Source organism: Podarcis pityusensis, assembly GCF_964106645.2.
Source record: "Podarcis pityusensis genome assembly, chromosome: 13".
NCBI classification, from domain to species: Eukaryota; Metazoa; Chordata; class Lepidosauria; order Squamata; family Lacertidae; genus Podarcis; species Podarcis pityusensis.
The window spans coordinates 42,946,670-42,972,861 of NC_138038.1; the positions used below are offsets into that span (position 1 = coordinate 42,946,670).

At 45.2% G+C, this 26,192-nt stretch overlaps 3 protein-coding genes across 8 annotated transcripts in view; 2 read left to right on the top strand and 1 right to left on the bottom strand.

Moving 5' to 3' along the window:
* Window positions 1–1,850, top strand: part of SLC12A6 (solute carrier family 12 member 6) — a 42,866-nt gene extending 41,016 nt beyond the window's left edge. For all 6 annotated transcript variants that reach the window (XM_080978148.1, XM_080978150.1, XM_080978149.1 and 3 more), the window contains 2 exons: window positions 64–197; window positions 332–1,850. In XM_080978148.1, coding sequence (XP_080834274.1) covers window positions 64–197; window positions 332–423 — 226 coding nt within the window. In that variant the 3' untranslated portion in view covers window positions 424–1,850. The remainder of the gene's footprint in view (window positions 1–63; window positions 198–331) is intronic.
* A 1,876-nt stretch (window positions 1,851–3,726) lies between these two features.
* On the bottom strand, window positions 3,727–7,811 carry EMC4 (ER membrane protein complex subunit 4). Its single transcript, XM_080978238.1, has 6 exons — window positions 7,663–7,811; window positions 6,087–6,178; window positions 5,843–5,957; window positions 5,514–5,667; window positions 4,366–4,526; window positions 3,727–4,026 (listed from the first exon to the last, which is right to left on the bottom strand). Exons 2-6 carry the CDS (start codon window positions 6,170–6,172, stop codon window positions 3,991–3,993), a joined length of 552 nt encoding a protein of 183 aa, XP_080834364.1. The 5' UTR covers window positions 6,173–6,178; window positions 7,663–7,811; the 3' UTR covers window positions 3,727–3,990.
* Window positions 7,812–8,039: 228 nt separating this feature from the next.
* On the top strand, window positions 8,040–14,197 carry SDR39U1 (short chain dehydrogenase/reductase family 39U member 1). The gene is made up of 6 exons (XM_080978231.1): window positions 8,040–8,185; window positions 9,883–9,989; window positions 10,553–10,635; window positions 10,958–11,079; window positions 11,784–11,927; window positions 12,588–14,197. The coding sequence occupies exons 1-6, from the start codon at window positions 8,170–8,172 to the stop codon at window positions 13,001–13,003; spliced, it is 888 nt and encodes a 295-aa protein (XP_080834357.1). The 5' UTR covers window positions 8,040–8,169; the 3' UTR covers window positions 13,004–14,197.
* The last annotated feature ends 11,995 nt before the right edge of the window (window positions 14,198–26,192 follow it).

Here is a 26,192-nt window from a genome sequence, read left to right on the forward strand (position 1 = left end):
AGTGTACATCCATAGGCATGCCTGGTCTTGGTGACAATTTGTCTCTTCCTTCCTACGACCCAGGGACCAGTCCAACGTGAGACGTATGCACACAGCTGTGAAGCTCAATGAGGTCATAGTCAACAAGTCCCACGATGCCAAGCTGGTACTGCTCAACATGCCAGGCCCACCACGTAATCCTGATGGTGACGAGAACTGTATCCTTTTCTTCAGGGTCCTGTCTTTTGCGGGGATGCAAGAGGGATTGGCGGTGGCAACAGGACTGGGGTATGTGTGTATATGAGAGAGAGAGAGAGAGAGCGCTATTTCCTTGACTGCCTTCTAACTGCAGATATGGAATTCTTGGAGGTCCTAACAGAGGGGCTGGAACGTGTGCTGCTTGTGCGGGGTGGTGGCAGCGAGGTCATCACTATCTACTCCTAGGGGAGCGAGGAGGGCTTCCTCCTGATAGACTCTGTTCTGTCAAATTGACATCTGCTTCCTGCCTGTCACCACCTGCAACTTGATCTCCCAAGGAGAGCAGCTATCAGTGTCACACCTCCTATGCTTATTTTTCCCTGTGGCAGTTTGGGGTTCTTCAAATGGGGCGATTTCCCCTATTTGGAGACTAGAGTTGACATTTCCCCATGCCTTCCGTAAAGGCACATGCCGGAAACTGCATAAGCTTGTCACGAAAGGAGATTAGACTGGATTGGGCTGGGAGATGGCTGGATCTTCCCTTTAAAAAGTGTAGGACTAGTGAGGCAAGTATTACTTTGGAGGGATTAAACAGAGCAAAAACGTAGGTTGCTTCCACCTTAAGAGTTAACTACTGCTTCTGCCCTCTGGTGGGCATGACAAAAATGGAGCAACAGGGTCCTCCTACTGCAGAGACTGTTACATTTCATTGTTGAATCAAGAAGAGGAGAAATGATTGCTGCTTGGAGGACCTAGAGGGAGGGAGATGCAGCCTCCATTGTGCCACTTTCTTCTGGTCAGTGCCAAAGTCTTTCTGCTTTATTTCCCTTGAAATCAAGGGGAGGGACAGCATTTAGGAAGATGGAACTGACTCTTACAGTACTTATCTCATACCCTAATCCCTTGAGGGATTCCAAAACTCAAATTAATTGTTGGCTGGGTGTGGGGGGAAGAGTTGACTCTTAAGCCAGGCTGCAGGTGGCATATTGATGGAGGGACATACATAACTGTTCTACTTTCTTTTCCCTATGGTCCTCACACTCCTATCTGGGCAAGGAAGCTAGACCAATTTGCCAGGTCCTTCTCTGTAGCGTCTGGTTGCTGTTATAGGTTGAGAGGAAAAGGAGACAGCAGCCTCTCCTTTCTAAACCATAGAAAGAGAAGCAGAGCAGCAATATCTCCTGACCTTTGTAACATGCCCTCCCTGCTCCCAAGTGGCTGACCTTCTCTTCCCTCAAGCTTGGGCCAGAGAAGGCTATTGTGACCCTATCTGTGTCTATACTGAGGACCCACAACTTGCTGTTTTTTGTGAGTGTTGGGAAATAAGTCCTTCCTACCCCTACAGAAGCAAACACTGGAAAAGGTGCTGTGCTGTTTTGTCCAACCCAATTTCAATGACGGATGTCTAATTCTCCTCCTCCTCCCACCACTTTGCTCAAGTATAGTATGCAGGGACCACTCCTCTTGGGGGTAGCCTTAAAGCAGATTCAGCTCCAGCCTCTCCTCCACTTTTATTTTAAAAGGGAAGTTCATGTTAAGTTCCTCACCTCTTATTTTGGGGGAGGTCTTTTAATTTATTGGGGGGGAATGACCTTGTTTACATACAGCATCAAGTTTTGGGGTGTGATTTTTTGCTTCCTGAATTATGTAAAGAATAAACTTTTTATATATAATTCTTTTTTTGAAGTTGTGATGATTCATTATGTCGCATTCATTCAGTCTATACCCGCTATTTTCGTGAATCTGTTAACTGATTAGCTTCTGGCATATACAGTGGTGCCTCGCAAGACGAAAAGAATCCGTTCCGCGAGTCTCTTCGTCTTGCGGGTTTTTTCGTCTTGCGAAGCAAGCCCATTAGCAGATTAGTGCTACAGTATTAGCGTCTTAGCGGGCTTAGTGGATCAGCTGATAAGCGGCTTAACGATAAGCTGATAAGCGGCTTAAGGATCAGCTGATAAGCGGCTTAGCATCAGCTGTTAAGCGGCTTAGCCATCAGCTGATAAGCGGTTTAGCGGCTTGGGGAAAAGGGGGGGAAAAGGAAAAAAACCCGCAGGAACTCGCAAGACATTTTCGTCTTGCGAAGCAAGCAAATAGGAAATTCGTTTTGCGAAGCACCTCCAAAACGGAAAACCCTTTCGTCTAGCGGGTTTTCCGTCTTGCGAGGCATTCGTCTTGCGGGGCACCACTGTATACCTATTCTTGGGTCCATTCTAGTCTGGCTATGGCACTGAAACTTCCTTGGCTGACCTGGTTGATGACATTTGCCAGAATAAAGGTGATGCATGTGAATGGCAGCGGCGGTCAGAGCAGCTGTCGGCATCCCCCCCCCCCCAAAAAAATAGCTCAGCAACTCTGGGCAATCTCCCATTTCCTTAATTTGGGGTCCCAAGAAATAGGGGTTGTCTTATACACGGAAAAAACGATAGTTATGGGAGGGTACTGTTTAGCACCATGGGAGGTGTCATGTGGTGTCTCACAGGGTTCCATCTTCACCTGCATGCTGTTTAACATCTATATGATGTTGGTCATTATTGGGAGAGCTGGAATGAAGTATCATCAACATGCAAATGAAACCTAGCTCTCTTTTACTACAAATACAGTTTTATATTTATTTATACTCCATCTTTTTCTCTGACGGGACTCAATGTAGCATACAGCTCTCTCTCCCATCAGGATGAGGCGGCAGCTGAGGTATTAGACTGGTGCTTGGAGCGGGTAACAGATTGGATGTTGAGCCGAAGCTTAATCCTGAAGACAGGTGTTGTGTCCAGAGTTCTCATGTCATAGGAGGTGGGGAGACTGCCTGTTCTAGACAAGAGATGCAGGGCCATGCCTCTGGCAACACAGAGACCCTCCCAATATTGCTGTCAGGTTAGGGACCCTTTCTGCACAGGCCTCTACATGCATAGCTTTCTCCAGATCCTGGAACTATGCACAATTGGCAGGCAGAGGTGGGGTACTCAAAGGCATGGTTTTTCTACATACTCTACCTTTTCATCTGATGAATATTTGAAGGGGCCCCCTATGTGCTGTGTATGAAACAATAGTGCCTTATTGTGAATATTTTCAAGGCACTTACCCCAAGTGCCTCATGCCCTTTTCCAGATTATTATTGGAATCTTAAAGAGTCAGGTACCGTATTTACTTGAATGTAATATGCCATCGAATCTAATGCGCATCCTCATTTTCATGACATAATTTGGCAAAAAGGTGTGCATTGTTGTTTAGTCGTGTCCAACTCTTCGTGAACCCATGGACCAGAGCACGCAGGTGCGCATTACATTCATGTAAATACGGTATGTGGAACAGAGGAAGCAGCCTTCCTTATACCAGCTCATCTAGCTCTGTACTAGCTACTGTCCTTGGCTCTCCAGCACTAGAGTTCACCTGGCACCTGCTCTTTTTCTAAATGGAGCGTGTAAGGACCTGAATGTGTGCCATCACAAAGTATGATCAATACATGTACACATTATGTAACATGAAAATGAATGCTGAATTTATCAGCATGTAGAGCGTCCTGTACCCATTTTCAAGAAAGCTGTGTAAACATTAAAACACATGTGCATAACACTTTTATTCTGCTTTCACCACAATGGGGAAGGTGAAAAGAGCATGTCAGGATAAGCCTTCTGCTCCTCCCTTGGCAGAGAACATCAGTCTTTCACATTCTGTCTTCATCTTCATCTGCTATTCCACATAGCACCACCACGTAATTAGGACCCAGTAGTCTTATTAGGAGCGATGGCAGATGAGTATTCTACAGTAGCAATCCAGACATCTAAAGCATCAGTTGGTTTCTGGAACTGGGTTGGGTCATAACACTAGACCCCCACCCGTGAATTCCATGCGCTGGCCATAAAAAGAAGGAAGTGTTGTCAATAAACCTGAGCAAGCATCATCATAGCTTCGCTGTCCTTAAAATAAGGCCCCCAAGCACTGGGACAAAGTAAGACAATGTTAAACATCCTACCATCACTGCTTTAGTTTTAAGCACTGAGATTTTGTAGCAATAAGAATCCAGAAGGGACTGAAGTCTTGTTCCATGGAAATTGATACAAAACATCCCCATCCCCCAGCCTTTTAGAGTACACCATGGACAATTAAAAAGTGTCATCTGAGTGGGGAGGGAGAAGATCACCTCCATTCATAAACACGTATTCTTCAAAATGTCAGACCCTTTATACTCACCTCGGGTGGCTCAATAAAAGCTAGCCAATCAGAGGCGTGAGTTGGCAGCAGCCCCATTGATTGGCATTTGTAAACCGCCAAGGCCAACCCTAAAAGGTTGCCAATTAGGTACACCAGGCCCTGCAGGAACTTCTGGCTTGAACTCTCAAGTAATTTGAAGGCTGTGGGGACGGCAGAAAATAAGTCAGAGGCAGACCACAAACATGCAGCACAGGCCCAGCTTGCTGGCCTGTTTTCACTTCTGAATATTTAGTCAAACAAGGTACTAACTAACATCCGTTAGCATGTTAGAAAAACTATCCACAGAGACAGAAAATATCACCTAGACATGAATTTCTGCCGTAGAGAGATTAACCCTTCAGTCGCACGAAGATGGATGAACCCAGTTAAGCATTTCCTTGAGGAAAGTTAGTGAGCATTTCCTTGAGGAAAGTTAGTGAGCAGAAGGTTCGTCAAGCATTAGGTATTTATACTGAAGAATCTACTTCTGAACACCCACACTTCAGATGAAACTGGCTGCGTATGAATTCTCCAGGCCTATGTATAGCATTTTAAAACAGACTACACAGTGCATAGCATTCTCCACTTCTATTGGCACTAGATGATTGCTTAACTTCAATAATAGATTTGCAAGAGCCCCTGAGATCTGCACCTTTTATGTCCAAACCACTACAAATGTACATTTGTACATTTTTGTATTACTTTCTCCTAATTGTTATCCTCTAGAGGTTTGCAGGGCCATATACTGTACATAAATTCCTACCACATTTATTCTTGCAGCAACCCTGTGCATCTCTAGCGGATAAATTCACGCACACATACCTCATTCACACAACTGTTCCTGGACCATTTGGGGATTGTATGAAAAAACAGGAATAACCATTGCCTGCACCAAACCACCATACCTTGCCCCTTATGTCTAGCTATGCACGTGCAAGAACCCTCCCTCACCGGAGGAATCCTTCAATTCCTCATGTACACTGATGCAATCCAAACCAGGAGCAGTTTTACCATCCCTTCCATTGCTGTGTACAGGACTATTCTGCATTTCCCTCAAATTCCCAGAATGCATAGTCTTTTCAACTGGGATCACCGACAAATCCCATGAGGCAAGAAATGAAGAGAGCTTGGGATAAAAACACACTTACTGGCAGAGATGGACATGAGTGCTTGGATGGGCCTCCAGGCCATCATACAGACCATCATAGTGGGGAAGATGGAGATTGTGTTGCCTGCCATGTACATGATAAATAAGTTCATAGGGATTTGCTTCAGGGGGCCCAGAGCGATATCCCAACAGCGCTGAAAAGGTGGAAGAGAAAAGGAAGTAGAATCAAAGAGCAAACTTTATTCATATTCACCTTGTCTTCTTCAAAACTCACATGAAGAGGGTATCTGGTTCTAGTGTTCTGCTCAGCACAGAAAACCAAGAGATCCAGTGGCCTCCCCCCCCCCCCCATTTCTTGTACTGCACTACCTTTTCTACTAGGATGCGATCCGTTTCCTGGACGCTTGTGTCTGGCACCTGCTTGTCTGAGTAGCCGATGGGATAGAGGGTGTCTCCCTGGCCACCGCTCCGGTCACTCCGGCCTCTGGCAAGAGAAAGGGATGGGTCACATCTGAGCTAAATTCAGATACCTGCCAGAGACAGAGCTACCCCTGGAATCAAGCTAACTGCTTGCACCGGGAGACGATATAGAGACCTCCAGTTCAGTACATACCTGCTCCCACTGCCTGGACCACTCAACTCAATGGCCCATTTGAAACGCCGTCCGCGGTTGGTAACTAGCCCCCCAGGAGTGCTCATCGCTGCCTAAGGGATAAAAGAAGGCGTAGACAGGCATTAAAAGAGAACCTCAACCAGAGGTTGAAGACCTAAGCAGCTTGACCCTTCCACATATTTCCAGTGACTCCCAGGAAATCACAAGCTTCTCCAATGCACCCTGCCTCCTTCCCATCTCCAGCTCTGATAAAACAATCATTTCTCAAGTTAGGGGCTAACACTGAAATGAACCCAAGAGGACCCTGGGTTTCTAGATCATGTCAGCTAAAGATTCCCGGAGTGGTTTAGGATGAATTGCAAGGTCTCAGCCTCAATTCCTTATCTCCAAAACAACATGAAGTGCATCATATAGAATGCAGGATGAAATGTCAACAGCAGCCTAAGACACTCTTCTCTGTCCCAATCCCACACAGCTTGCACACCCTGATAAAACTATCCATTTCACTTGTGTAATAGTATTTCTGATCATCTAACAAATCCACCTTCACACTTCCCTGCTTCTCGTTTACCTATTTCTCTGTATCCTCAAATCAACTTGCCCCTCACAATCCACATAGGAATCTTACCAAATAGCCCTTTAAACCGATAAATGCCCTGTCTCCCACCTACAGACCTGATAAAACATTCAGTCTGCTCTCCCAAACTACAGTCTCTGAGCTGTCATGGGGCCTCCCCTGACACCTTCGAAGCACCCCCATTCTCAGCTTCCCTAACAGTTATGAAAGTCTGATCCTATTCCTTTCTCAGGATTGTCAGTACCATTAGGCAGAAGTAGCTTATTGTGAATGTCGTGACAGCCCCTTGTTGTTGATATCTGCTGTACTATTACATGCAATGATTATTGGGGACGCAACACGCAGGGTCTGCTTACAGATTTATTATTATGAATTATTATTATTTTACTGATTGCAGCAAAACATCTTAGGCCAGCCTGGCCCTCCTTTCAATCCAACTCATGCATCCCATGACTGCATTCTTTTCTCCTTCTCTTCCCTTGACCCACAGACCCCATCGAAGGCTTGGGGAGAGGATACTTTCCGCCATCAAGCTTTCCTAAGCCATCGCTGCTACGTATTCCAAATAACATTCTTGCTGGGTTGATCACGTATCAGCTTTTGCTCACTGTCAAGCCTGCTTGGAGGCCTGGTGTCAGGCCTAAAGGCAGGGTGCTCCAAGCACGAAGAAGAGCTCATTTTTAGCATTTAATCGGCATTACATGCAGCACTTTGAGGTTTGGACTGAGGTGAGGGAGAATCAAAGTAATAATGCGCATTGTCCCATCTAATTAATAACTATTATTATTATTATTATTATTATTTTGAGGGGGAGAAAAAAATAAAGGAACGATATAATATCTGGACTCGTTGCTTTTGCCACTAAGAGGGGAACTGCAGCTTCAGGCGAAGGAGCCAGTGGGGAGGGGCAAAAATACCACCCCCTCTAAATCAGAATCATCCTTCCCTGCAACAAAACCTGCTGGGCCCTCGGAACAGACCCTGAATAGGATCGCCTACCTTTGACGTCCTCGCTGCCTCTTCGGAAACGCTCTCGCCCCGCTGCCTCTATGGCCCCGGCCGCTTCCTGTTCCTGTTTCCGGTGACGTCACCAAGAATGGAAACCATGGCAACCCATGGTCATCTCTCCCTTTAGGAGAGAAAACGATTCTCCAATAGTAAAAATAATTTGCTTTGCATACGTGTGCGTGCGTGTTTATAATACGCTTCGCCCCCCCCCCCCAGATATAGAGAAAAGGAAAAGGTCGCTAGACACACAAGCCCTTTTTCACGCTTCCGGGTCGACATTAACCCGCTTCTCTCGCGTTCCGCGGATGGCACCATAGAGGTGCCGAAGAGCAAAGCGGCACCATTTGGTTACCTTTCGTAAGCGAGCCTTTGCCGGAAGTGCGGGCAGCTCGTTCGTCTAGCCGCTTGCCTCCCCTCCATCTCTATGGTCTTGATTGATCCGTGGGCTTGTTGAGCGTCTTTCCCCGCTGCACGCGCGCTCAGGCAGCTTCTTTAGCTATGAGAGTCTTAGTGGGTGAGTTAGGAAGGGGCCTGGGCGGGGAGGGGAGCGTGGGTGGGGGGTGGTCCAGAAGACCTTGTTACTGTTGCTATTTATTATTATTATTATTATTATGCAAAAGAGGTTTGAATAGCTTTTGTTGCAAAGGAAACCGAGAGTTGGGTTGCTGTTTGGAGGTTGTGATTTGCAGCCAGCTTTGAGTTGCAGGCAAGCAGAGTCCAAGGGCATGAACACCTCCAAACGGGACCCAGTGGAGAGCGTATCCTTCCTCCAGGCGAGCAGACCCCTGAGCAGAATCTGTGGGTTTCATGTCCATTATCTCAGGATGTTGCTGGCTCTCCTTCCTATGCCCCACAAATAACACAGAGATGCATTTTAAATAAAAGGACACATTCTACTCATGTAAAAACATGCTGATTCCTGGACCGTCCGCAGGCTGGGTATAGAAGGCAATTGGTTGGATCCAGCCCCTGGGCCTTAGTTTGCCTACCCATGGACTAAATGGCCCTTCCAGTTCTACAGTTCTATGATCTGGCTGCTCAATTTATTGTTATACTTTTTCCAAAGAGCTCAAGGTGGTGGACATGGTCCTCTTCCTCACAGCAACTTTGCAAAATAGGTTAGTCCAAAAGACAACTTCTGGCCCATGGACACCCTGGCTGAGTGGAGATCTGAACCCACAGCCCCATGCCCAGAGTTCTTGACGATTTCACCAAAGCCGTGTCGCCTAAATAAAGGGCAAGTGTCTTTACCTGGCAAGTAAGGAACAATAGCGTCTTCCACCTGCCCTGCAATGCTTGTTTTAGAGACTACCACCTTTTCTACCCAGCTTCTGAAGGAATGAAAGGGACACAATTACCTTTCTTCTTAACTTATTATTTATGTATTAAATTTGTTAGTCGGCCAAAGGGATTTACAGTGAAGGAAACAAGCAGACAACACCCTCCACACCAGCCCCATACAATGGATACATTAAAACCAAGAGGAATAAGACATGCATCTCACCCACTTCAAAAAGGTCACAATTAGTTAAAGTCCAAAGCTTGGTTATAGAAGAAGGGTTTTTTTTTGGTTCTGGTCAGCCTGAAACAGACACATTGCATGGGGTATGTGCAGACATGTTGGACTAGATGGCCCTTGGGTCCCTTCCAACTCTATGATTCTGCAGTAAAATATCTCCATTGCCCACCTGGCTATTGGTTTGCCTCAGGTTCTCAGTGATATTAAGCATCACTCACACAGCTAGTGCATTCATCTGTAATCTTATGCATACATATAAAGATGGAGGAGGTCCTGTAGAACATTCCCTTTATGCTTCATCAGAGGCATCCCCACACTATTTCACAAGCTGTTACTTTTTAGGGTAGGAGGTACTCTGTACCTGCATAGGACTGGGCCACAGAATTTGTATGTTTATTTGTTTGTTTGTTTGTTTGTTTTAACTCCTAAGCACATCTACTCAGCAGCAGGTCCTATTAAATTCAGTGGGACTTACTCTTTGGTAAATGGGGTTGGGATTACAGCCTTACTCAGTTTGAAAGGTAAAGCCTCTTGATTATTTGGGAGGGGGTAATTTTTGTGTGTCACCCACCACCTTTCCTCTGATTGCCTGGTGAGCTGTCCCATTATCTCTCTGTATATAGCCATTACTTACAAAAATAAAATCCTTTATATATAAAAAATGCAATTACATTTTTTCATATTGAAATTAGGTGGTGGGACTGGATTTGTTGGCAGAGCCTTAACCCAATTGCTGAGGAGCCGAGGGCATGATGTCACCTTGATTTCCCGCCATCCTGGAAAAGGGCGGACTACCTGGGTATGTGATGAGGGCTTATTTTAAGCATGTGCAGAATTCCCACAATTCCCTGGCCCTGCTGCTGTGATTTTAACCAGGGGGTGGCCAACCCTTTTCAGCTCTGAGGGCCACACCACCACATTCCAACTCCTCCAAGGGCCAAATGCTGGCACACTGGACGTGACCATAAAGGCACAAATTACACAGCCAAATTACAAGTGGCCTCCAGAACAGGCTTCAGAGAGGCGGTAGGAGGGGAGCCACAATTAGCTATTTGTTGTTCTTTTAACTTAAGTGTGGGTACCTCAGGCCAGAAGCCACAATGTGGCCCTCTGAGGTTCTCTGTTAGGCCCTTGGGTTTCTCCCGAGGCCACATTCTATCCCAGACAGACATATGCTAGGTAGCTATAAAGTATTGGGGCCAGTAGAACAAACAGAAAAGACAGTTTCACTCCTACCCTTGGATGCCAAGTTGCATATCGGTAGGGAGAATCAATGAGGAGTGGGATGGGCAAATTTGAGTGGCAGGGGAGGCGCTTGTAGCTAGAGAGACTAATGCTGCACATTCCTCCTCCTCCTCCTAGGATGAAGTTTCCCGCTTGGGGCTCCCTCCTTGTGAAGGTGTGGTCAACCTAGCTGGAGAAAATGTCCTTAACCCCCTCCGTAGGTAGGTCCCTGGATGAGATCACTCAGGGTGATTAATACGACTTTGCAGCTGACCCTGTTATCTGTATTCCTAGCTGTAGTATCAAAGCTGAGCCGAGGGGAAGGAACAAGCGGTTGATAGGACAGGCCCAAGGGACAGTTGTCAGAGGTCTAGTGGACAGAATCAATTCCACCTGATCGGTGGAGGGTGGAAGGGATTGCTCCCACTCAGGGTGGTCCAGACTGTGGGCTGCATGTGGGGAAAAACTTAGCAAGCTGCTCAGAGACTTGTGTAAAAGCCATTATGTATAGAGATACAAGGGTAGTTTCTTCCAATGCTGCAGGTGGAATGAGTCCTTCCGCCAGGAAGTGGTTGCCAGTCGGATAGAGACCACAAATATTTTGGCGAAAGCCATTGCAGGAGCTGAGCGCCCACCTTCTGCCTGGATCCTTGTCACCGGCGTAGGTATTTACTTCCATGCTAGCTAAAACTGTAGCTTCGCTATCCACTTGGTGGTTGCTGGTAGCGAAATAACTGTGGGGGCAGAGCGCATCCCCTCAATCTTGGGAGCTTGTGAACATACAGTGTCCTATGACTCCACAAGCAATTTTACAAATATGAAAAGAAAATGGTATGCCAACACCTAGGAGTCTGAGGAAGGATGCCGGCTGCAGCCTGTTTTAATGTTAGGGATGCTATGGAATGCCTACAAACATTCTGTGTGCTCAGGTGAATGTGTCAACAGTAGAATGACCGACTGAGAACATAGGTTATGTAAGGGGGTGACCTCACAGGACCTGGGGACAAGGAGGGGTGGTGTGCTGTTGGCAGTGGGGGGAACACATACGCAGGGAAGCTGGGAGGGCACGACATCCAGAGCTGGCTAGAGGCAGAGTGGGCTTACCAAGGATTTTAAGTGATTTTTAGAAGGGCTTAAGTGAAGCATGTGTCAGAGAGATAGAAGCCTAAGAGAAAGACATGAAACTGGGAAAGAAATAAAAGGAAACAAAAGGGCCCTTCAGGATTGTCACTTCCGAAGTTAAAAGCAGATGGGGATTTAGGAAGCCTTAATACAGCTTTCTTGTGACATTATTCAGGGTTGGCTGGTTAGGTAAAATCCGGGTATAAGATAAGTCACGCTATTGGTAAAAGGTGTGTCCCAACCCCAGGGTACTACAGACCCAGCCCCACCACTGAATACACAGAAGAGAGTCCTGGCGGAGACTTTGATTTCTTTTCTCGCCTGGTGACCCGTTGGGAGGCAGCAGCGAAAATCCCCGGTGACGCCACACGCCAGGTGGTAGTGAGATCTGGTAAGTTGGGGAGTAAGGGCCGACAATAGAGAGAAGGGCATCTTTGGAGACATGGGGTCAGCTTGGATGTGGCGTGTGAAAGCCCAGAGACATGAGAGGCCAAGGGTGAGATCATAGCTCTCATAGCCTTGGCGCCTGTGTGTCTGCCTCCGAGGCTGATATTCATTCATACAATGTGGGTGAGAGTAGCAGGTGCTTACAGGCTCCTGCGCCCCAATTCAACGGTCCGAACTGTGGCCTGAAGGCACGAGATGCAGCGATCCCACTGAAGCCCAGCAGGCTTGAGACCACATGGGAACCCCACCAAAACCACCATGGGGAACCTTCTCATTCCCCTTTCCCAGATTCTATTAAGGATGTGCCACAAATGATTGTACACTCAAGGCAGATGGGAAGGGTAAGCATCCTGTTCTTCTTGCTGAATCAGCCATCCGGCTCCGATAGGACCAGCACGCTTTTCCTCTTTGCTCTCTGTGAGTGTGATTTAACTTCCAGACCTGTGTAAAGCCAAGCCCAGGAGATGCTTCTGTATAAGCTTGTACAAGCTATAACCCTGTGCAACTCACCTGCATGGCTTCCCTATAAGTGTGTGCCTTTTGCCAGTAAGCTTGCACTCCCTGAGCAATAATTTTTATTTGTTCTTCCTCTCTTTGCCTGTAGGTGTGGTGCTGGGCAGAGAGGGCGGGGCTGTTGCCCAGATGTTGTGGCCCTTTCGCCTCGGCCTGGGAGGCCCCATCGCTTCTGGCCGCCAGCCTTTTCCCTGGATCCATGTGGCCGATTTGGTAGGCATCCTGGCCCATGCGCTGGAGCGGGAGGACGTCCGGGGTATCCTGAACGGTGTCGCACCATCCGCCGTTACCACCACCAATGGGGACTTCGCCCGGGCTATGGGGTCGGCCCTCCGGCGGCCTGCCTTCTTGCCTCTGCCAAGCTTTGCTGTGTCAGCCATCTTTGGCCCTGAGCGGAGTGTCATGCTGCTTGAAGGACAGCGCGTGGTACCCAAACAGACTCTGGAGAGCAACTACCGCTTTGCGTTCCCTGATCTTCCCTCTGCCCTCCAGAATATTTTAACCTGACCCAGGAAAAAGTGTGTCTAGTAGTAGTACCGTGTTTTTCGCTCAATAAGATGCACTTTTTTCTTCCTAAAAAGTAAGGGCAAGTGTCTGTGTGTCTTATGGAGTGAATGCGTGGTGCCTGGAGCCAAATTGCCCAGGGGCAAAAAGCAGATCATGCTTTTTTTTTTTTTTTTTAAAGAGGGAAGTGGGTGTTGAAACAAGGTCGCTGATCATTTGCCGATCGGGGAGAGAGATAAGGGACACTAGAGATAAAGGAGGCTGCCTGGGAGGGGGGAGGTAAAGACAACAAACTTGCAAAGGGGGGAAACAGGAAGACTAAAGCAATAAGGAGAGAAATTAGAAGAAAAAGAGGAGCAAAAACCTGCTCCAGCTAAGGAAAAGACACTACACTAAGGCAAACAAGAGGGAAGGGAGTGTTGAAAGGAAACAGCTGATCGGTGGGATCGGAAGAGAGATAAGGGATGCTAGCAGAGGCTGCCTGGGAGTGGGGAGGTAAAAGCCCATGGATCCTCAGTATTTTTACATTGGGTCACCCCAAATTCACCATCAGATCACATAGCATGTCCATGGCTACAGCCTGCACCCAAAAAATCATGCACCCACTGTTTCATGGGGCCACAATGGCGCAAAAATGTGGTTACAAAGCACGGATCCACATGGATCCTCAGGATTTTTGCATTGGGTCACCCCAAATTCACCATCAGATCACATGTCTGTGGCCACAGCATGAACCACAAAAATCATACATCCACTGTTTCGTTCAGAATATTTTTTTTTCTTGTTTTCCTCCTCTTAAAAACTAGGCACATCTTATGGTCAGGTGCATCTTATGGAGCGAAAAATACGGTAATTCCCTGGTAGATAAAATCTGCTGGTTTCCTCCCACCCCGCTGCTTTATTAAGTTTCGGTTCTGTTAGTTTTTGCTGACAACGCACACAGGAAAAAGAAGCTCGTGGGCACCTTAAATATGGATTGTTGCACATGCTTTTGTTAAGTTGTTAAGGTTCCCCCAGATCTGTGCATGTGTGTGTGTGCACATTGTAATAAGCCGTTCGAAGGCTTTTAGGTGCCTGTCTCCTTTGGCAAGAGGGGCTTCAAATGACAAAAGGCACAGCCACTTACTCAGGGTGCGAACATGCACAAATATAAAATTTGTTTTCTTTTGTAAGAATAAAAGCTGCTGATAGTTGGAATAGCATTGTGGAAAGAGGATTTGTTTGCACTGTTGTTTGTTCTTGGGTGGAAAGTCTGCCACACTTTCTGCCTAATGTTGAGTCAGACAGTTGGTCCATCTAGCTCTGGACTGTTTACATTGACTGGAAACAGTCCTCCAGGATTTCAGAAATGGAGTGTTTCCTAACCTTACCTGGAGCAGCCAGGTATTGAACCTGGGAACTTTTGCAAACAAAGCAAAGGTGGACTGCACTGTTGCACTCAGGTCCTGAGGACCATTGTGAGAACAGGACACTGGACAAGATGGGCCCGGGGACGCCGGGTATAGGGGGCGCAAGGGGCTTCAGGCCCCTCAATATATTGCCGGGCAGTTTTTGGATCCCCAATGTTGGGCCCAAGTCAGTGCGCCTGGATAGGCCTTGGGTCTGGTGTGTGTACACACACACACACACACACACACACACACACAACACACACACACATCCTGGGCCAAATTGCAAGTGTTTATCATTGGTACACGAATCTCTTAGCAGCTTGGCCCCAGATTCCTTAAGGGATCACCATGTTCCTAATGTTGATTTTACACGTATTCTATTGGATAATTCATGTCTCTGTTTCACGTCTGTGATGTGGAGATTTTTTTTGAACATTAAGCATTTCATAGCATTTCTTAAATAAATAGTATGTATCAGCAATGGATGTACAAGACACACATAAATATTTCCCCAGCTCTTGAAATGATTTAATAAGTAAATATAAATAGAGAAATAATAATAATAATAATAATAATAATAATAATAATAATAATGAAGATAGACACCTTCTCTTATATTTTCAGCCTTATATGTATAGATTTTGATCCCGGTCTGCACCTGTTTTGCATGTGAAATTGTTAAGTGTGTGTGTGTGTGTGTGTGTGTTATATGTTTCTTCATTGTTAGTAATTCAACAATTGGGGTGCTTTATGGGATGCAATTCTTAAATGAAATAAGTATTTTTCCAATTATTTAGAACATATTTTGTTACTGTTATCTATAAAAAACATCAGAGCCGTTTGCAACTATTATACATAAAGGCATAACATTGAAAACCATATAAAAGTTGGGCAGAGGGCCTTCTCGGTTGTGGCGCCTGCCCTGTGAAACACTCTCCCATAAGATGTCAAGGAAATAAACAATTATCTGACTTATAGAAGACACCTGAAGGCAGCTCTGTTTGTGGAAGTTTTAGTTTTTGACTTCTTCTTATTATTATTATTATTATTATTACTATTCTGCTGGGAGCTGCCCAGCTGGGAAACCCAGCCAGATGGGTGGGGAATGAATGAATGAATATTATTATCATTTAAATAAGAATAAGAAATCAGCTAACAGCCGTAGAAATATGCCATCTTGAGAGCCTGTGTAAGCCAGATGGAATAGAAAACTTTTTCAGTGGGCCTTTAATATCAATGAATGATTATTGAAATAAACTTAAAATTAACATTTCGTTTTGAGTTCATTTCAGTAATAATTCGTTGGTGTTAAATTTCTTGCGTATTATTTATTTAGGATTTCCAGTGCTGAATGTGGGGAGATTTTGATGGGCTTGCAAACAGGAGAGCAGGCCTGGCGTTAGCGGTTAGGGTGTTGGACCTGGGAGACCAGGATTCACATGAAACAGCCATGAAACTCACTGGGTTGCCTGGGCCAGTCACATACTCTCAACCAGACTTGCCTCCATAACTTTTTTGTGAGGATGAAAATGGGGAGGAAGAGAAAGGGATTTAAGCACAATGCAATAAACAAAGCAACAGAGGCCTGTCAAATCAGTGTTTCCTAACCTTGGGCCTCTAGCCGTTTTTGGACTACAACTCCCATCATCCCTAGCTAGCAAGTCCAGCAGTCGGGAATGATGGGAATTATAGTCCATAAACTGCTGGAGACCCAAGGTTTAGGAAAGATTGTGCTAAATAACTGTAGGTTGCACACTGCTTATCCGTGTGGCTTCATTCCCAAGAACAAAGGCAGGCAGCCAGCATGAGGAATTTCAGCTCATTCTCGGGTGCAAAGGCTGGATCAGGCCAATGGGCCATTTTAGCATCCTGTGGGACATCTGCAAGCACAACCCACGTGCCGGAGCAGTTTCCAGCAACTTCTATCCGGAGGCATCAGTGACATTTGTATAAAACAGGTCTTCCTGCCTCTCTCCACGCAGCTCACGACAAGATCAAAATAAAACACATCAAAACCAATAAATCTATAATAGTTCCAAATTAGGAGGTACGGGAGATAGCCGCCCACAAAACTCACCGCAAAAATTGGTGACAGCTTTTTCAAACTCTTCCCCGCACAGTTTGATACGTTCTTTTCCTGGTACGCGATAGGCAACCACCACGAGGCAGAGAGAGAGCAACCCGGCTGTCAAAAGCTTATTCATGGTTTAGAAAGAGCGGTCCTCATATCAGAGTGTTTGCAGGAAAGTCAGCAGCTAAACCACAATATGGAGTTGCACTTTCTCCCCACCTATTATATATACAGGACATCCACTCATTTCATTAGATTTGCGCCATGGCCACCACCCTTCGAAGGTCACCATGTATTACATCAGTAAGAAGAAGAATAAAAATTAGGCAGCATTGCAGTTGTACAGTACAATTCAAGGAACAACGAACATATTAGCATATCTCGTAGGAACCAAGAGTTGTCTCTAGCTAAGTTTTGCTCTGAGTGAACGCATAGAAATTAAAGGACCTAAGTCAGTCATGCCCATTTATTTCATGGGGCTGCTCTGAATTGGGCTAGCATATATATGTGAGTCTTTTAAAAACAGAAAATATCTTACTTTACTTGCCCAACTCAATTTTACCACTTGTGTTACTTTTTTTGATAATAAACTAAAAACCAAACGTGACTATATCTCAAGTTTTTACCAGCACTTCCCATTTTTTAAAAAAGAATAGTACCGATTTCAAGGTATGTTTTCCCTCTGCCAAGCTGAACCTTGCTTGGCAATCAGGAACCCAGTTCCTTATACTACTTTAGATATATCCCAATATTACCCCAACAACATTGGCTTCCTGTGCAAAGGATTACCCTGTTGGAGTCAGTTCCCCCTGTTTCTTTTATTTACAGTGGTACCTCGCAAGACGAAAGAGTTTTTCGTTTTTTGAGTTGCTTCGCAAGACGAATTTCCCTATGGGCTTGCTTCGCAAGACGAAAAACGAAAACGTCTTGCAAGTTTGTTTTCTTTTTCTTAAAACCGTTAATACCCTATGGGAAACCGTGCTTCGCAAGACGAAAAATTCGCAAGACAAAAAAACTCGCAGAACGAATTAATTTCGTCTTGCGAGGCACCACTGTATTTTTAACCAATTATGTAAACCTAAAATTTAGTATTTGGGTTTTTTTGGCCATTCGTTAGTAGAGGCGTGAACCAAAGTTTGTTTAAATCGAGCATAGGCTCTGGCCTTGCCATTGTCCATCCTTTGGCTGACCAGGGTAGCCAACCAACACGGTAAGAATCCAGAAAACCAAACAAAGTAACAGCATAAGAAATACACGAGGTCATTTCATAAGAACTTTGAGCAAGATTCTGGATTTGATCCAGCAGAACTTCTCTTAAGTCAGGGGTGTCCAAGTCCTGGTCTTCCCACCTCAAGAAGCGCTGGAAAAGGTTGGAGATGTGATAGGGGTTTATAACTTTTTTTAAAAAAAGGTAAAGGGCCCCTGACAGTTAAGTCCAGTCGCAAACGACACTGGGGTTGCGGCGCTCATCTCGCTTTACTGGCCAAGGGAGCTAACATTTGTCTGTAGACAGTTTTTCTGTATCATGTGGCCAGCATGACTAAGCAGCTTCTGGCGAAACCAGAGCAGGGCACAGAAACACTGTTTACTTTCCCTCCAGAGCGGTATCTATTTATCTACTTGCACTTTGACGTGCTTCCGAACTGCTTTGTTGGCTGGAGCTTGTACCGAGCAATGGGAGCTCATCCTGTTGCTGGGATTCGAACTGCTGACCTTTTGATCAGCAAGCCCAAGGCTCAGTGGTTTAGACCACAGCACCACCCGCGTCCCTACTTTATAGCATTATGCATGGTGTAATAATATCAGAACTTGGGGACATCCAATGAGGCTGAATATAATAATAATAATAATAATAATAATAATAATAATAATAATAATAATAAATTTTATTTATATCCCGCCCTCCCCAGCCGAAGCCGGGCTCAGGGCGGCTAACAACACTAAAATAGTGCAACATTATAAAAACATCAAAGAATTAATTAAAATCAAAATTGATGGCAACCATAAACTAAAGTATTGTAAAGATTGCCAAAGGAGGGAGTCAGGCTGCGCCCTGACCAAAGGCCTGGTGGAACAGCTCTGTCTTGCAGGCCCTGCGGAAAGATGTCAAGTCCTGGAGGGCCCTTGTCTCTTGTGACAGAGCGTTCCACCAGGATGGAGCCGCAGCCGAAAAAGCCCTGGCTCTAGTTGAGGCCAGCCTAACCTCTCTGAGGCCTGGGACCTTCAAGATGTTTTTATTTGAAGACCGTAAGTTCCTCTGTGGGGCATACCAGGAGAGGCGGTCCCGTAGATACCCCCACCTTGAGCTTCTTGGAGGAAAGGAGAGACATAAATGCAATGAAATAAAATAGAAACCACGTGTTCCTAGCTAAATTAAGCCCTGGTCAACCTGCCCTTTAAGAGAGAAAGCACTGTTTTGGGTTACCTTGAGAATAAATGCTCAGAAAGTGCCTCTGGATACAGACTCTATGGCAAGATTTGAAGACAACCTTCATGAACTCTCTCCTACATAACTTCACAGGCGATTCTTGTGTGATGGAAGACACGGCCATCACAAGGCTTAAGGGAGAGCAACCTGGCTGTGGCAGCCTTCTTCGTGGTTTAGAAAGAGTGGTGCTGTAATCAGAGTGTTTGCAGAAAAGTGAGCAGCTAATCCACAAATATAGAGCTGCACTTTCTCCCCCACTATAATATATACAGGACATCCACTCATTTCATTAGGTAGGCACCATGGTCACCACACATTTATTACATCAGCTTTGCCTTGTAATACCTTTCAATAAACACACAAGACGTAACCGGATGTACTTTAAAATAAATAAGGTATACTTCATAGTATCAAATTGTAGATTTCAACGGAAGTCTCATAAAGTTCAAGGAAAAAAGCAGAAAACCCAGTGGATCAATTCATTCTCTAGTCAGTTCATGCATAAGGTCCACACATGTATAAGTGTCTATTCCACCGGAATATTAGCCTTGTTTTGCCATCCTAGGCTTCATCAGATCCACTATCCTGAAATATTACATATGAGCCTGTACTACTGATGAAGCCTAGGATGGCAAAACAAGGCTAATATTCCGGAAATCCTTCTCTTAGACTCTGTGAAAGGATTCTGTGGAACTGTAACAACCCTTCATGTGGATTATTGGACTCTATGAACAGACACTTCCGTTGAAATCTACAATTTGATACTATGAAGTGTACCTTATTTATTTAAAAGTACAGCCGGTTACGTCTTGTGTGTTTATTGAGTATGTTTCATGTAACCATAGGTTTGTTGTTGTTTTGTAATATCTTTCCCCATTTTTATTTTCCTCAAACAGACATTGAAGTGTATTTATCTGACCCTTAAGACGATGGAGCCAGAGCAGATTTATGACTTTACAGGGTGCTATCCGAGGTGTTAGTGCATATTTGTTGCCAATTATTTTACTTTTATTTTTGCATTGTATGTGGTGTGTGTCTCACGTCAAAAAATGCAATCCCTCCTGCGTGAGAGAGCAAGTGAGCATTTGGGTGTTGTTGGGAGAGGCTATATAATTGGCAAAATTGTACAGTGGTATCTCGGGTTACAGATGCTTCAGGTTACAGACGTTCAGGTTACAGACTCAGCTAACCCAGAAATAGTACCTCGGGTTAAGAACTTTGCTTCAGAATGAGAACAGAAATCGTGCAGCGGTAGCACAGTGGCAGTGGGAGGCCCCATTAGCTAAAGTGGTATCTCAGGGTAAGAACAGTTTCAGATTAAGAATGGACCTCCAGAATGGATTAAGTTCTTAACCCGAGGTAGCACTGTAAGTTTATTTACTGTGAGTATTATTTACATATTTTTTATTTATTTTTAATGTCAGATTATTATTATTGTGTGTGTGTGTGTGTGTGTGTGTGTGTGTATCTTCCTTAACTTGTCCCCAACTTAATCTTGTGTTATTTTTTCCCATAATAACTGAAAACCAAACTTGATTATACCACACCTCTTACAAATTATCTCAGAAGGCTTTCCATTCTGATCGTTCATGCTAGTATTAATTGGTATTGGAGCTTTTTTATTTATTTAAATGAAATCAGTATTTTCTTCATGTGATCCATTCCACCCGTCTCCCCAACAGTACTAGAGAGGCCACACGGGCCCTCCAAATGTCCTTATTTTGCAGGAACAGTTCCAGATTTATAGAAGTCATCCCAGTTTCTGATTTGATCCCAGAATGTCCCACTTTTCCTTAGGATATCATGGGTGAAATGTTGGAGGGTATGGAGTTATGAGACCCCTGAGCTAAGGAGATCAGCAACTATGCAACCTTTCGAAGGTATCTGAGGCAGCTCCGTATACAGAATTAAAAATAAAAATGTTTTTGGGTGTGTTTATATATACTCCCTACAACATTAATGTCTCACATCAAATATAATTGATCTGTAAGAAGGACTTCATGATCTGAAAACAGAGACGATGTATCATGTATGTGCTTTGGTAACCCAAAAATCTTTAATCGAAACAACAACACAGGGAGTGAAGACTATAGTCCCACACTTTAGAACTGAATCACATTTTCATCTTTAATGCCGGGCATTGCTCAAAAACTTTCCAATAGCATGACTATCTCCCAAATAAAAAGGTAAAGGTACCCCTGACCATTAGGTCCAGTCGTGACCGACTCTGGGGTTGCGGCGCTCATCTCACTCTGTGGGCCAAGGGAGCCAGCGTTTGTCCGCAGACAGCTTCCGGGTCATGTGGCCAGCATGACTAAGCTGCTTCTGGTGAACCAGAGCAGTGCACGGAAACGCCGTTTACCTTCCCACCGTAGCAGTACCTATTTATCTACTTGCACTTTGACGTGCTTTCAAACTGCTAGGTTGGCAGGAGCAGGGACCAAGTAACAGGAGCTCACCCCGTTGCAGGGATTCGAACCGCCGACCTTCTGATCAGCAAGTCCTAAGCTCTGTGGTTTAACCCACAGCGCCACCCGCGTCCCTTATCTCCCAAATACCCACCCAATATTTCTTGCTTGTCTTTGCAATAAAATATTCTCACTAGATGCAGGAAGTCCCAGGTTCAAGTCCCAGCAATTCCAGACATGGTTGGGAGAAGCTTTTGGCTGGAACCTTCAACAGTGCTCTCTCCCTGGGCAAGCAATACTGGCCTAGATTGACCAATGGCCAGACTCAGTAGAAGCCAGTTTCTTATGGAGGCATTGTACAACACAAAACACCTCTTCACCAGAAAACCTCCCTTCTGCACCACCTGTGCAAACAACTAACAAAATTACGGGCCCATTATAGCACACATTTCCTTTCCTCCGTTCACAAATCTGTTATGACTAAGATGTCGACCAGGCTCATGAAACGGCTTTTGCATCTTCTATTGCGGTTTTATGAAAAGCCTTCTGCATTACTCCCTCCACAAGCCCTTTTCATTACTCGTAACACTGACGCTTCCCCCTTTGCATCCACTCGCTCATGATAAACACGTTGAACGCCATGAGAATGGCCCGTCTTGGATGGGGAAGTTTCAGGGAACGAAAAAACCGGCGGTGAGATGTCTTTGTCATAAACAGAGGCATCCTTTGCTATAAGCAAATAATAAAACTGGCTCTTTTTCATGTCAGCAAATGGCTGAACTGCCTACTTGGCTCATAGGAAGAAGAGACTGAAAGCAGCCTTAATTCTAGACCCACTGGAGTTGGGGAAGAAGAGGCAGAGGAAACATCCTTCTGTGTAATGCCTGTCCCACAAGTGGTTAACTTTTGACCCTTCAGGTATTACTGGACTACAAATCCCATCACCCCTGATCACTGGCTATGCTGGCTGGGGTTGACAGGAACAGGAGTCCAAACAATATCTGGAGGGCCACAGATTACCCACCCCTAGGCTGCCATTCCATATTTCCTACATTGCTCCCGTTTCCTTGTCTTTTTTAAAAAAAAGATTTTTATTTATAATTTTCATTTATAACAAATAAACATTTCAAACGGAATAAAGCAATCCTTACATATAATACCTTGACTTCCCTCCCCATCTTTCTGCGGTTCCTTAAATTTACTCTGGTCAAGTATTAGCCGCAAGATCGTAGATGAGGCAGCAAACTATTCTCTTGTCACTTTTTGATTTTGGATCTATCAACAGCAGGGTGGAAAGTATGGCTTGTGGACAAGCCTCCCCATGTTAATAGTAGCACGATTAAGGGCCCATCCAGACATTATTTTTATTGTGCATTCTTGATGATTTGTCGCAATGAGGGAACCGCCAGAAGGCCCTCGGCGCTGGACCTCAGCGTCTGGGCAGAACGATGGGGGTGGAGATGCTCCTTCAGGTATACTGGGCCGAGGTGGGTGGCTTCTTCCAACAACACCAACACGCTCACTTCACGCACAATGGAGGAGTTGTCATTTGCGACATGAGACACACACCACACACAATAAAAAACCCATTTATCGGCAGCAAATATACATTAACGCCACTGCCTAGGTTTGCACCCTGTAAATTCACAAATCTGTTGCGATTCCATCATCGTAAGGGCTGAACAAATACACTTTAATGATAGTACAAAAACCAGCATGGGGGGAAATCACCCAGCACTTAAGATATTACAAGGAAAAGCTGATATACGAAGTGTGGTGACCATGGTGCGTATCTAATGGAGTGAGTGGATGTCCTGTATATATAATAGCTGGGGAGAAAGTGCAACTCCATATTGTGGGTTAGTTGCTCACTTTCTTGCCTCACTCTGATTTGAGCCCAACTATCTATCTGAACTATGAAGAATGTTACTGCAGTTGGGTTGCTCTCCCTATGCCTTGCGATGGTTGTCTCTTCCATAGCGAAAGACTCGCCTGTGATACTGTGTGGGAGAGAATTCGTGAGAGCTGGCATTGCTGCTTGTGGTGGAGTCCATATCCAGAAGCGTCTTCTGGCCATCTACTCTAGAGATCTCTCAGGTAATCCCAAAACCGTGCTTCCTCTCTTAAAGAGCAGGTTGAACAGGGAATCAGGCAGAGGGCCTTTCTGGTAGTGGCACCCACCCTGTGGAACGCCATCCCATCAGATGTCAAGGAGATGAGTAACTATAGAATCTTTAGAAGACATCTGAAGGCAGCAGCCCTGTGTGTTTTATTATGTTTTTATATACGTTGGAAGCCACCCAGAGTGGCTGGGGCAACCTAGTCAGATGGGCAAGGTACAAGTAATAAACTTATTATTATTAATGTTTAATAATTTAGCTAGGAAAATGTGATTTCTATTTCATTTATTTCATTACATTTCTGTATTCTCCAAGGAGCTCAAGTTCCAGTGTTATGAGAAAGGGAGAAAACAATCTATCCTCTTTTTCTACAACATGCAGAATTTTATGCACCTCTATCATGTCTCCTATGGGACGCGGGTGGCGCTGTGGGTTAAACCACAGACCCTAGGACTTGCCGATCAGATGGTCTGTGGTTCGAATCCCCATGATGGGGTGAGCTCCCGTTGCTCGGTCCCTGCTCCTGCCAACCTAGCAGTTAGAAAGCACATCAAAGTGCAAGTAGATAAATAGGTACCGCTCCGGCGGGAAGTTAAATGGCAATCTGTGTGCTGCTCTGCTGTGCCAGAAGTGGCTTAGTCATGCTGGCGACATGACCCGGAAGCTATACGCCGGCTCCCTCGGCCAATAAAGCGAGATGAGCGCCACAATCCCAGAGTCGGTCACGACTGGACCTAACGGTCAGGGGTCCTTTACCTTTAACTATCATGTCTCCTCTTACTTGCCTTTTCTCTAAATTGAAAAGCTGCAAATGTCGTAACCTTTCCTCATTAGGGAACTGTGTCATCCTCTCAGTCTTTTTGCTCACCCTTTTCTAAACCCTTTCCAGTGCTAGAATACCCTTTTTGAGTTGAGGTGACCAGAACTGTTCGCCCTTGCCTTAAAAAGAGTCCGCTGGCTCAACACTCTGTTTGAAGTTCTTACGAAATGATCTTGTGCTTTTCCTTATGTTTTAATGAAGCGGATCGAGGAAACCCCCTCCAGAATGAAGATGTGATTTTTGACCAAGCCAAGAGAGCCGTAGGGAAAAGAGGGCTTCATTCCGTGGATAGAAGAGAGAAAAATCCCTCTACCCTCTCCGTAACGTGCTGCACTGATGGCTGTACTTTAGATGATCTCCGTTTGCTGTGCTGACATCTCATGTCTCTGTACCCAGTGAAATGAAAAATTAAATAGCATTGTTTTCTTGAACAAACTGCTAAACCATGCGTAGACTCCAAAATTTGTTGCTGGGACCCTGAATAAAGCTTTAATCCAGGGGTAGCCAATGAGCTGCCCTCCAACTGTTGGACTCCAGCTCCCATCAGCCCCTGGTGACATGGCCAATGGTCAGCAACGATGGGAGTTGTAGTTCAGCATCATCTGCGGGGTCCACATTCCCCCTCTCTACCTAAATCAGTTTCATTCAACGAAAGCTTTAGTTGATTAACCCATGTGGGTCAATTTTAATCAGTGAAATGATAAGATTAAGGGCTCGCTAGTGTTTTGTGTGTGGCTATTTTCATCCTCATGTGATTGAAATAGGCAAGGAAACTAATACAGAATATTAAACGAAGCTTGGCCTCCTGATTTTTGCTTTTGATAGCTTTTGCTTGTTAAGTCTTAGTATTCGACGTGGGTCGAAGTTGGCTTAATTCTGAAACTGTTAAACCATGATCTCCTAGTTAAGGAGAAAATGGTAAACCATAGTTTACAGAAGGCTTCCTGGTTTATTGCTTCCTGCTGCAAAGGGCAGAGAGGTCAGTTTGTATTTCAGTCTTTTAAGACCTGGATGTAACCATGCTCAGCTTCATGTGCATATGCACCTCGGCTCCCTGAAGGTTGAAAGTTACAACATGACTCAGGATGTAGGAACAGCCAGCAGTCTGGGGTCCATGATCAAGAGGCAGATAGTTCAGTATCCTAGAGGACATAAGAGAGAAAGAAACAGACAGATAGACAGACAGACAGACAGACAGAGGAGATATAGCATAGGTCCAGGGCATGGAGAAGTCTAGTTGGACAGGAGAATTTCAGAACCATGGACAGATCACTGGGCCTGAGCAACTACAAACTGACACTATTTTCCAGGGCCACCCAGATTTCTCCTTATCCCTCTACTTTCCTCCAGGGAAATCCAGTCTTTACTACTGAACCAGAGCAAATGCCAAGTAGATTTTCTCTGGATGGATGTTTTGCACCAATTTATCACTGAAAAAAGTGGGTTTTCCCAGGGAAAGCTGTGAGGAAAGGCCAAACCGTCCAGACCCCAGCTTAGAAAGTGGGAAACTGCCCGAACCCATGCTCTCTAGACAAGGGGCAAGTGGCAAAACACTGAACAGAAGTTGATTTGGGACTCTTGAGCAACAACCTCCCACACAAAATCTGGACTTTGGGGAGTGAGGAACGTAAGGGGGAAATGCACTAGGAAATGTGGAATAATAGGTTCCTGAACCTAAAAGGTAAAGGTAACGAACCTCTGACAGTTAAGTCCAGTCGCGAACGACTCTGGGGTTGTGGTGCTCATCTTGCTTTACTGGCCAAGGGAGCCGTTGTTTGTTCGCAGACAGTTTTTCCGTGTCATGTGGCCAGCATGACTAAGCCGCTTCTGGCGAAACCAGAGCAGTGCATGGAAACGCCGTTTACCTTCCTATTTATCTTGTTGCACTTTGACGTGCTTTCGAACTGCTAGGTTGGCAGGAGCAGGGACTGAGCAACAGGAGCTCACCCCGTCA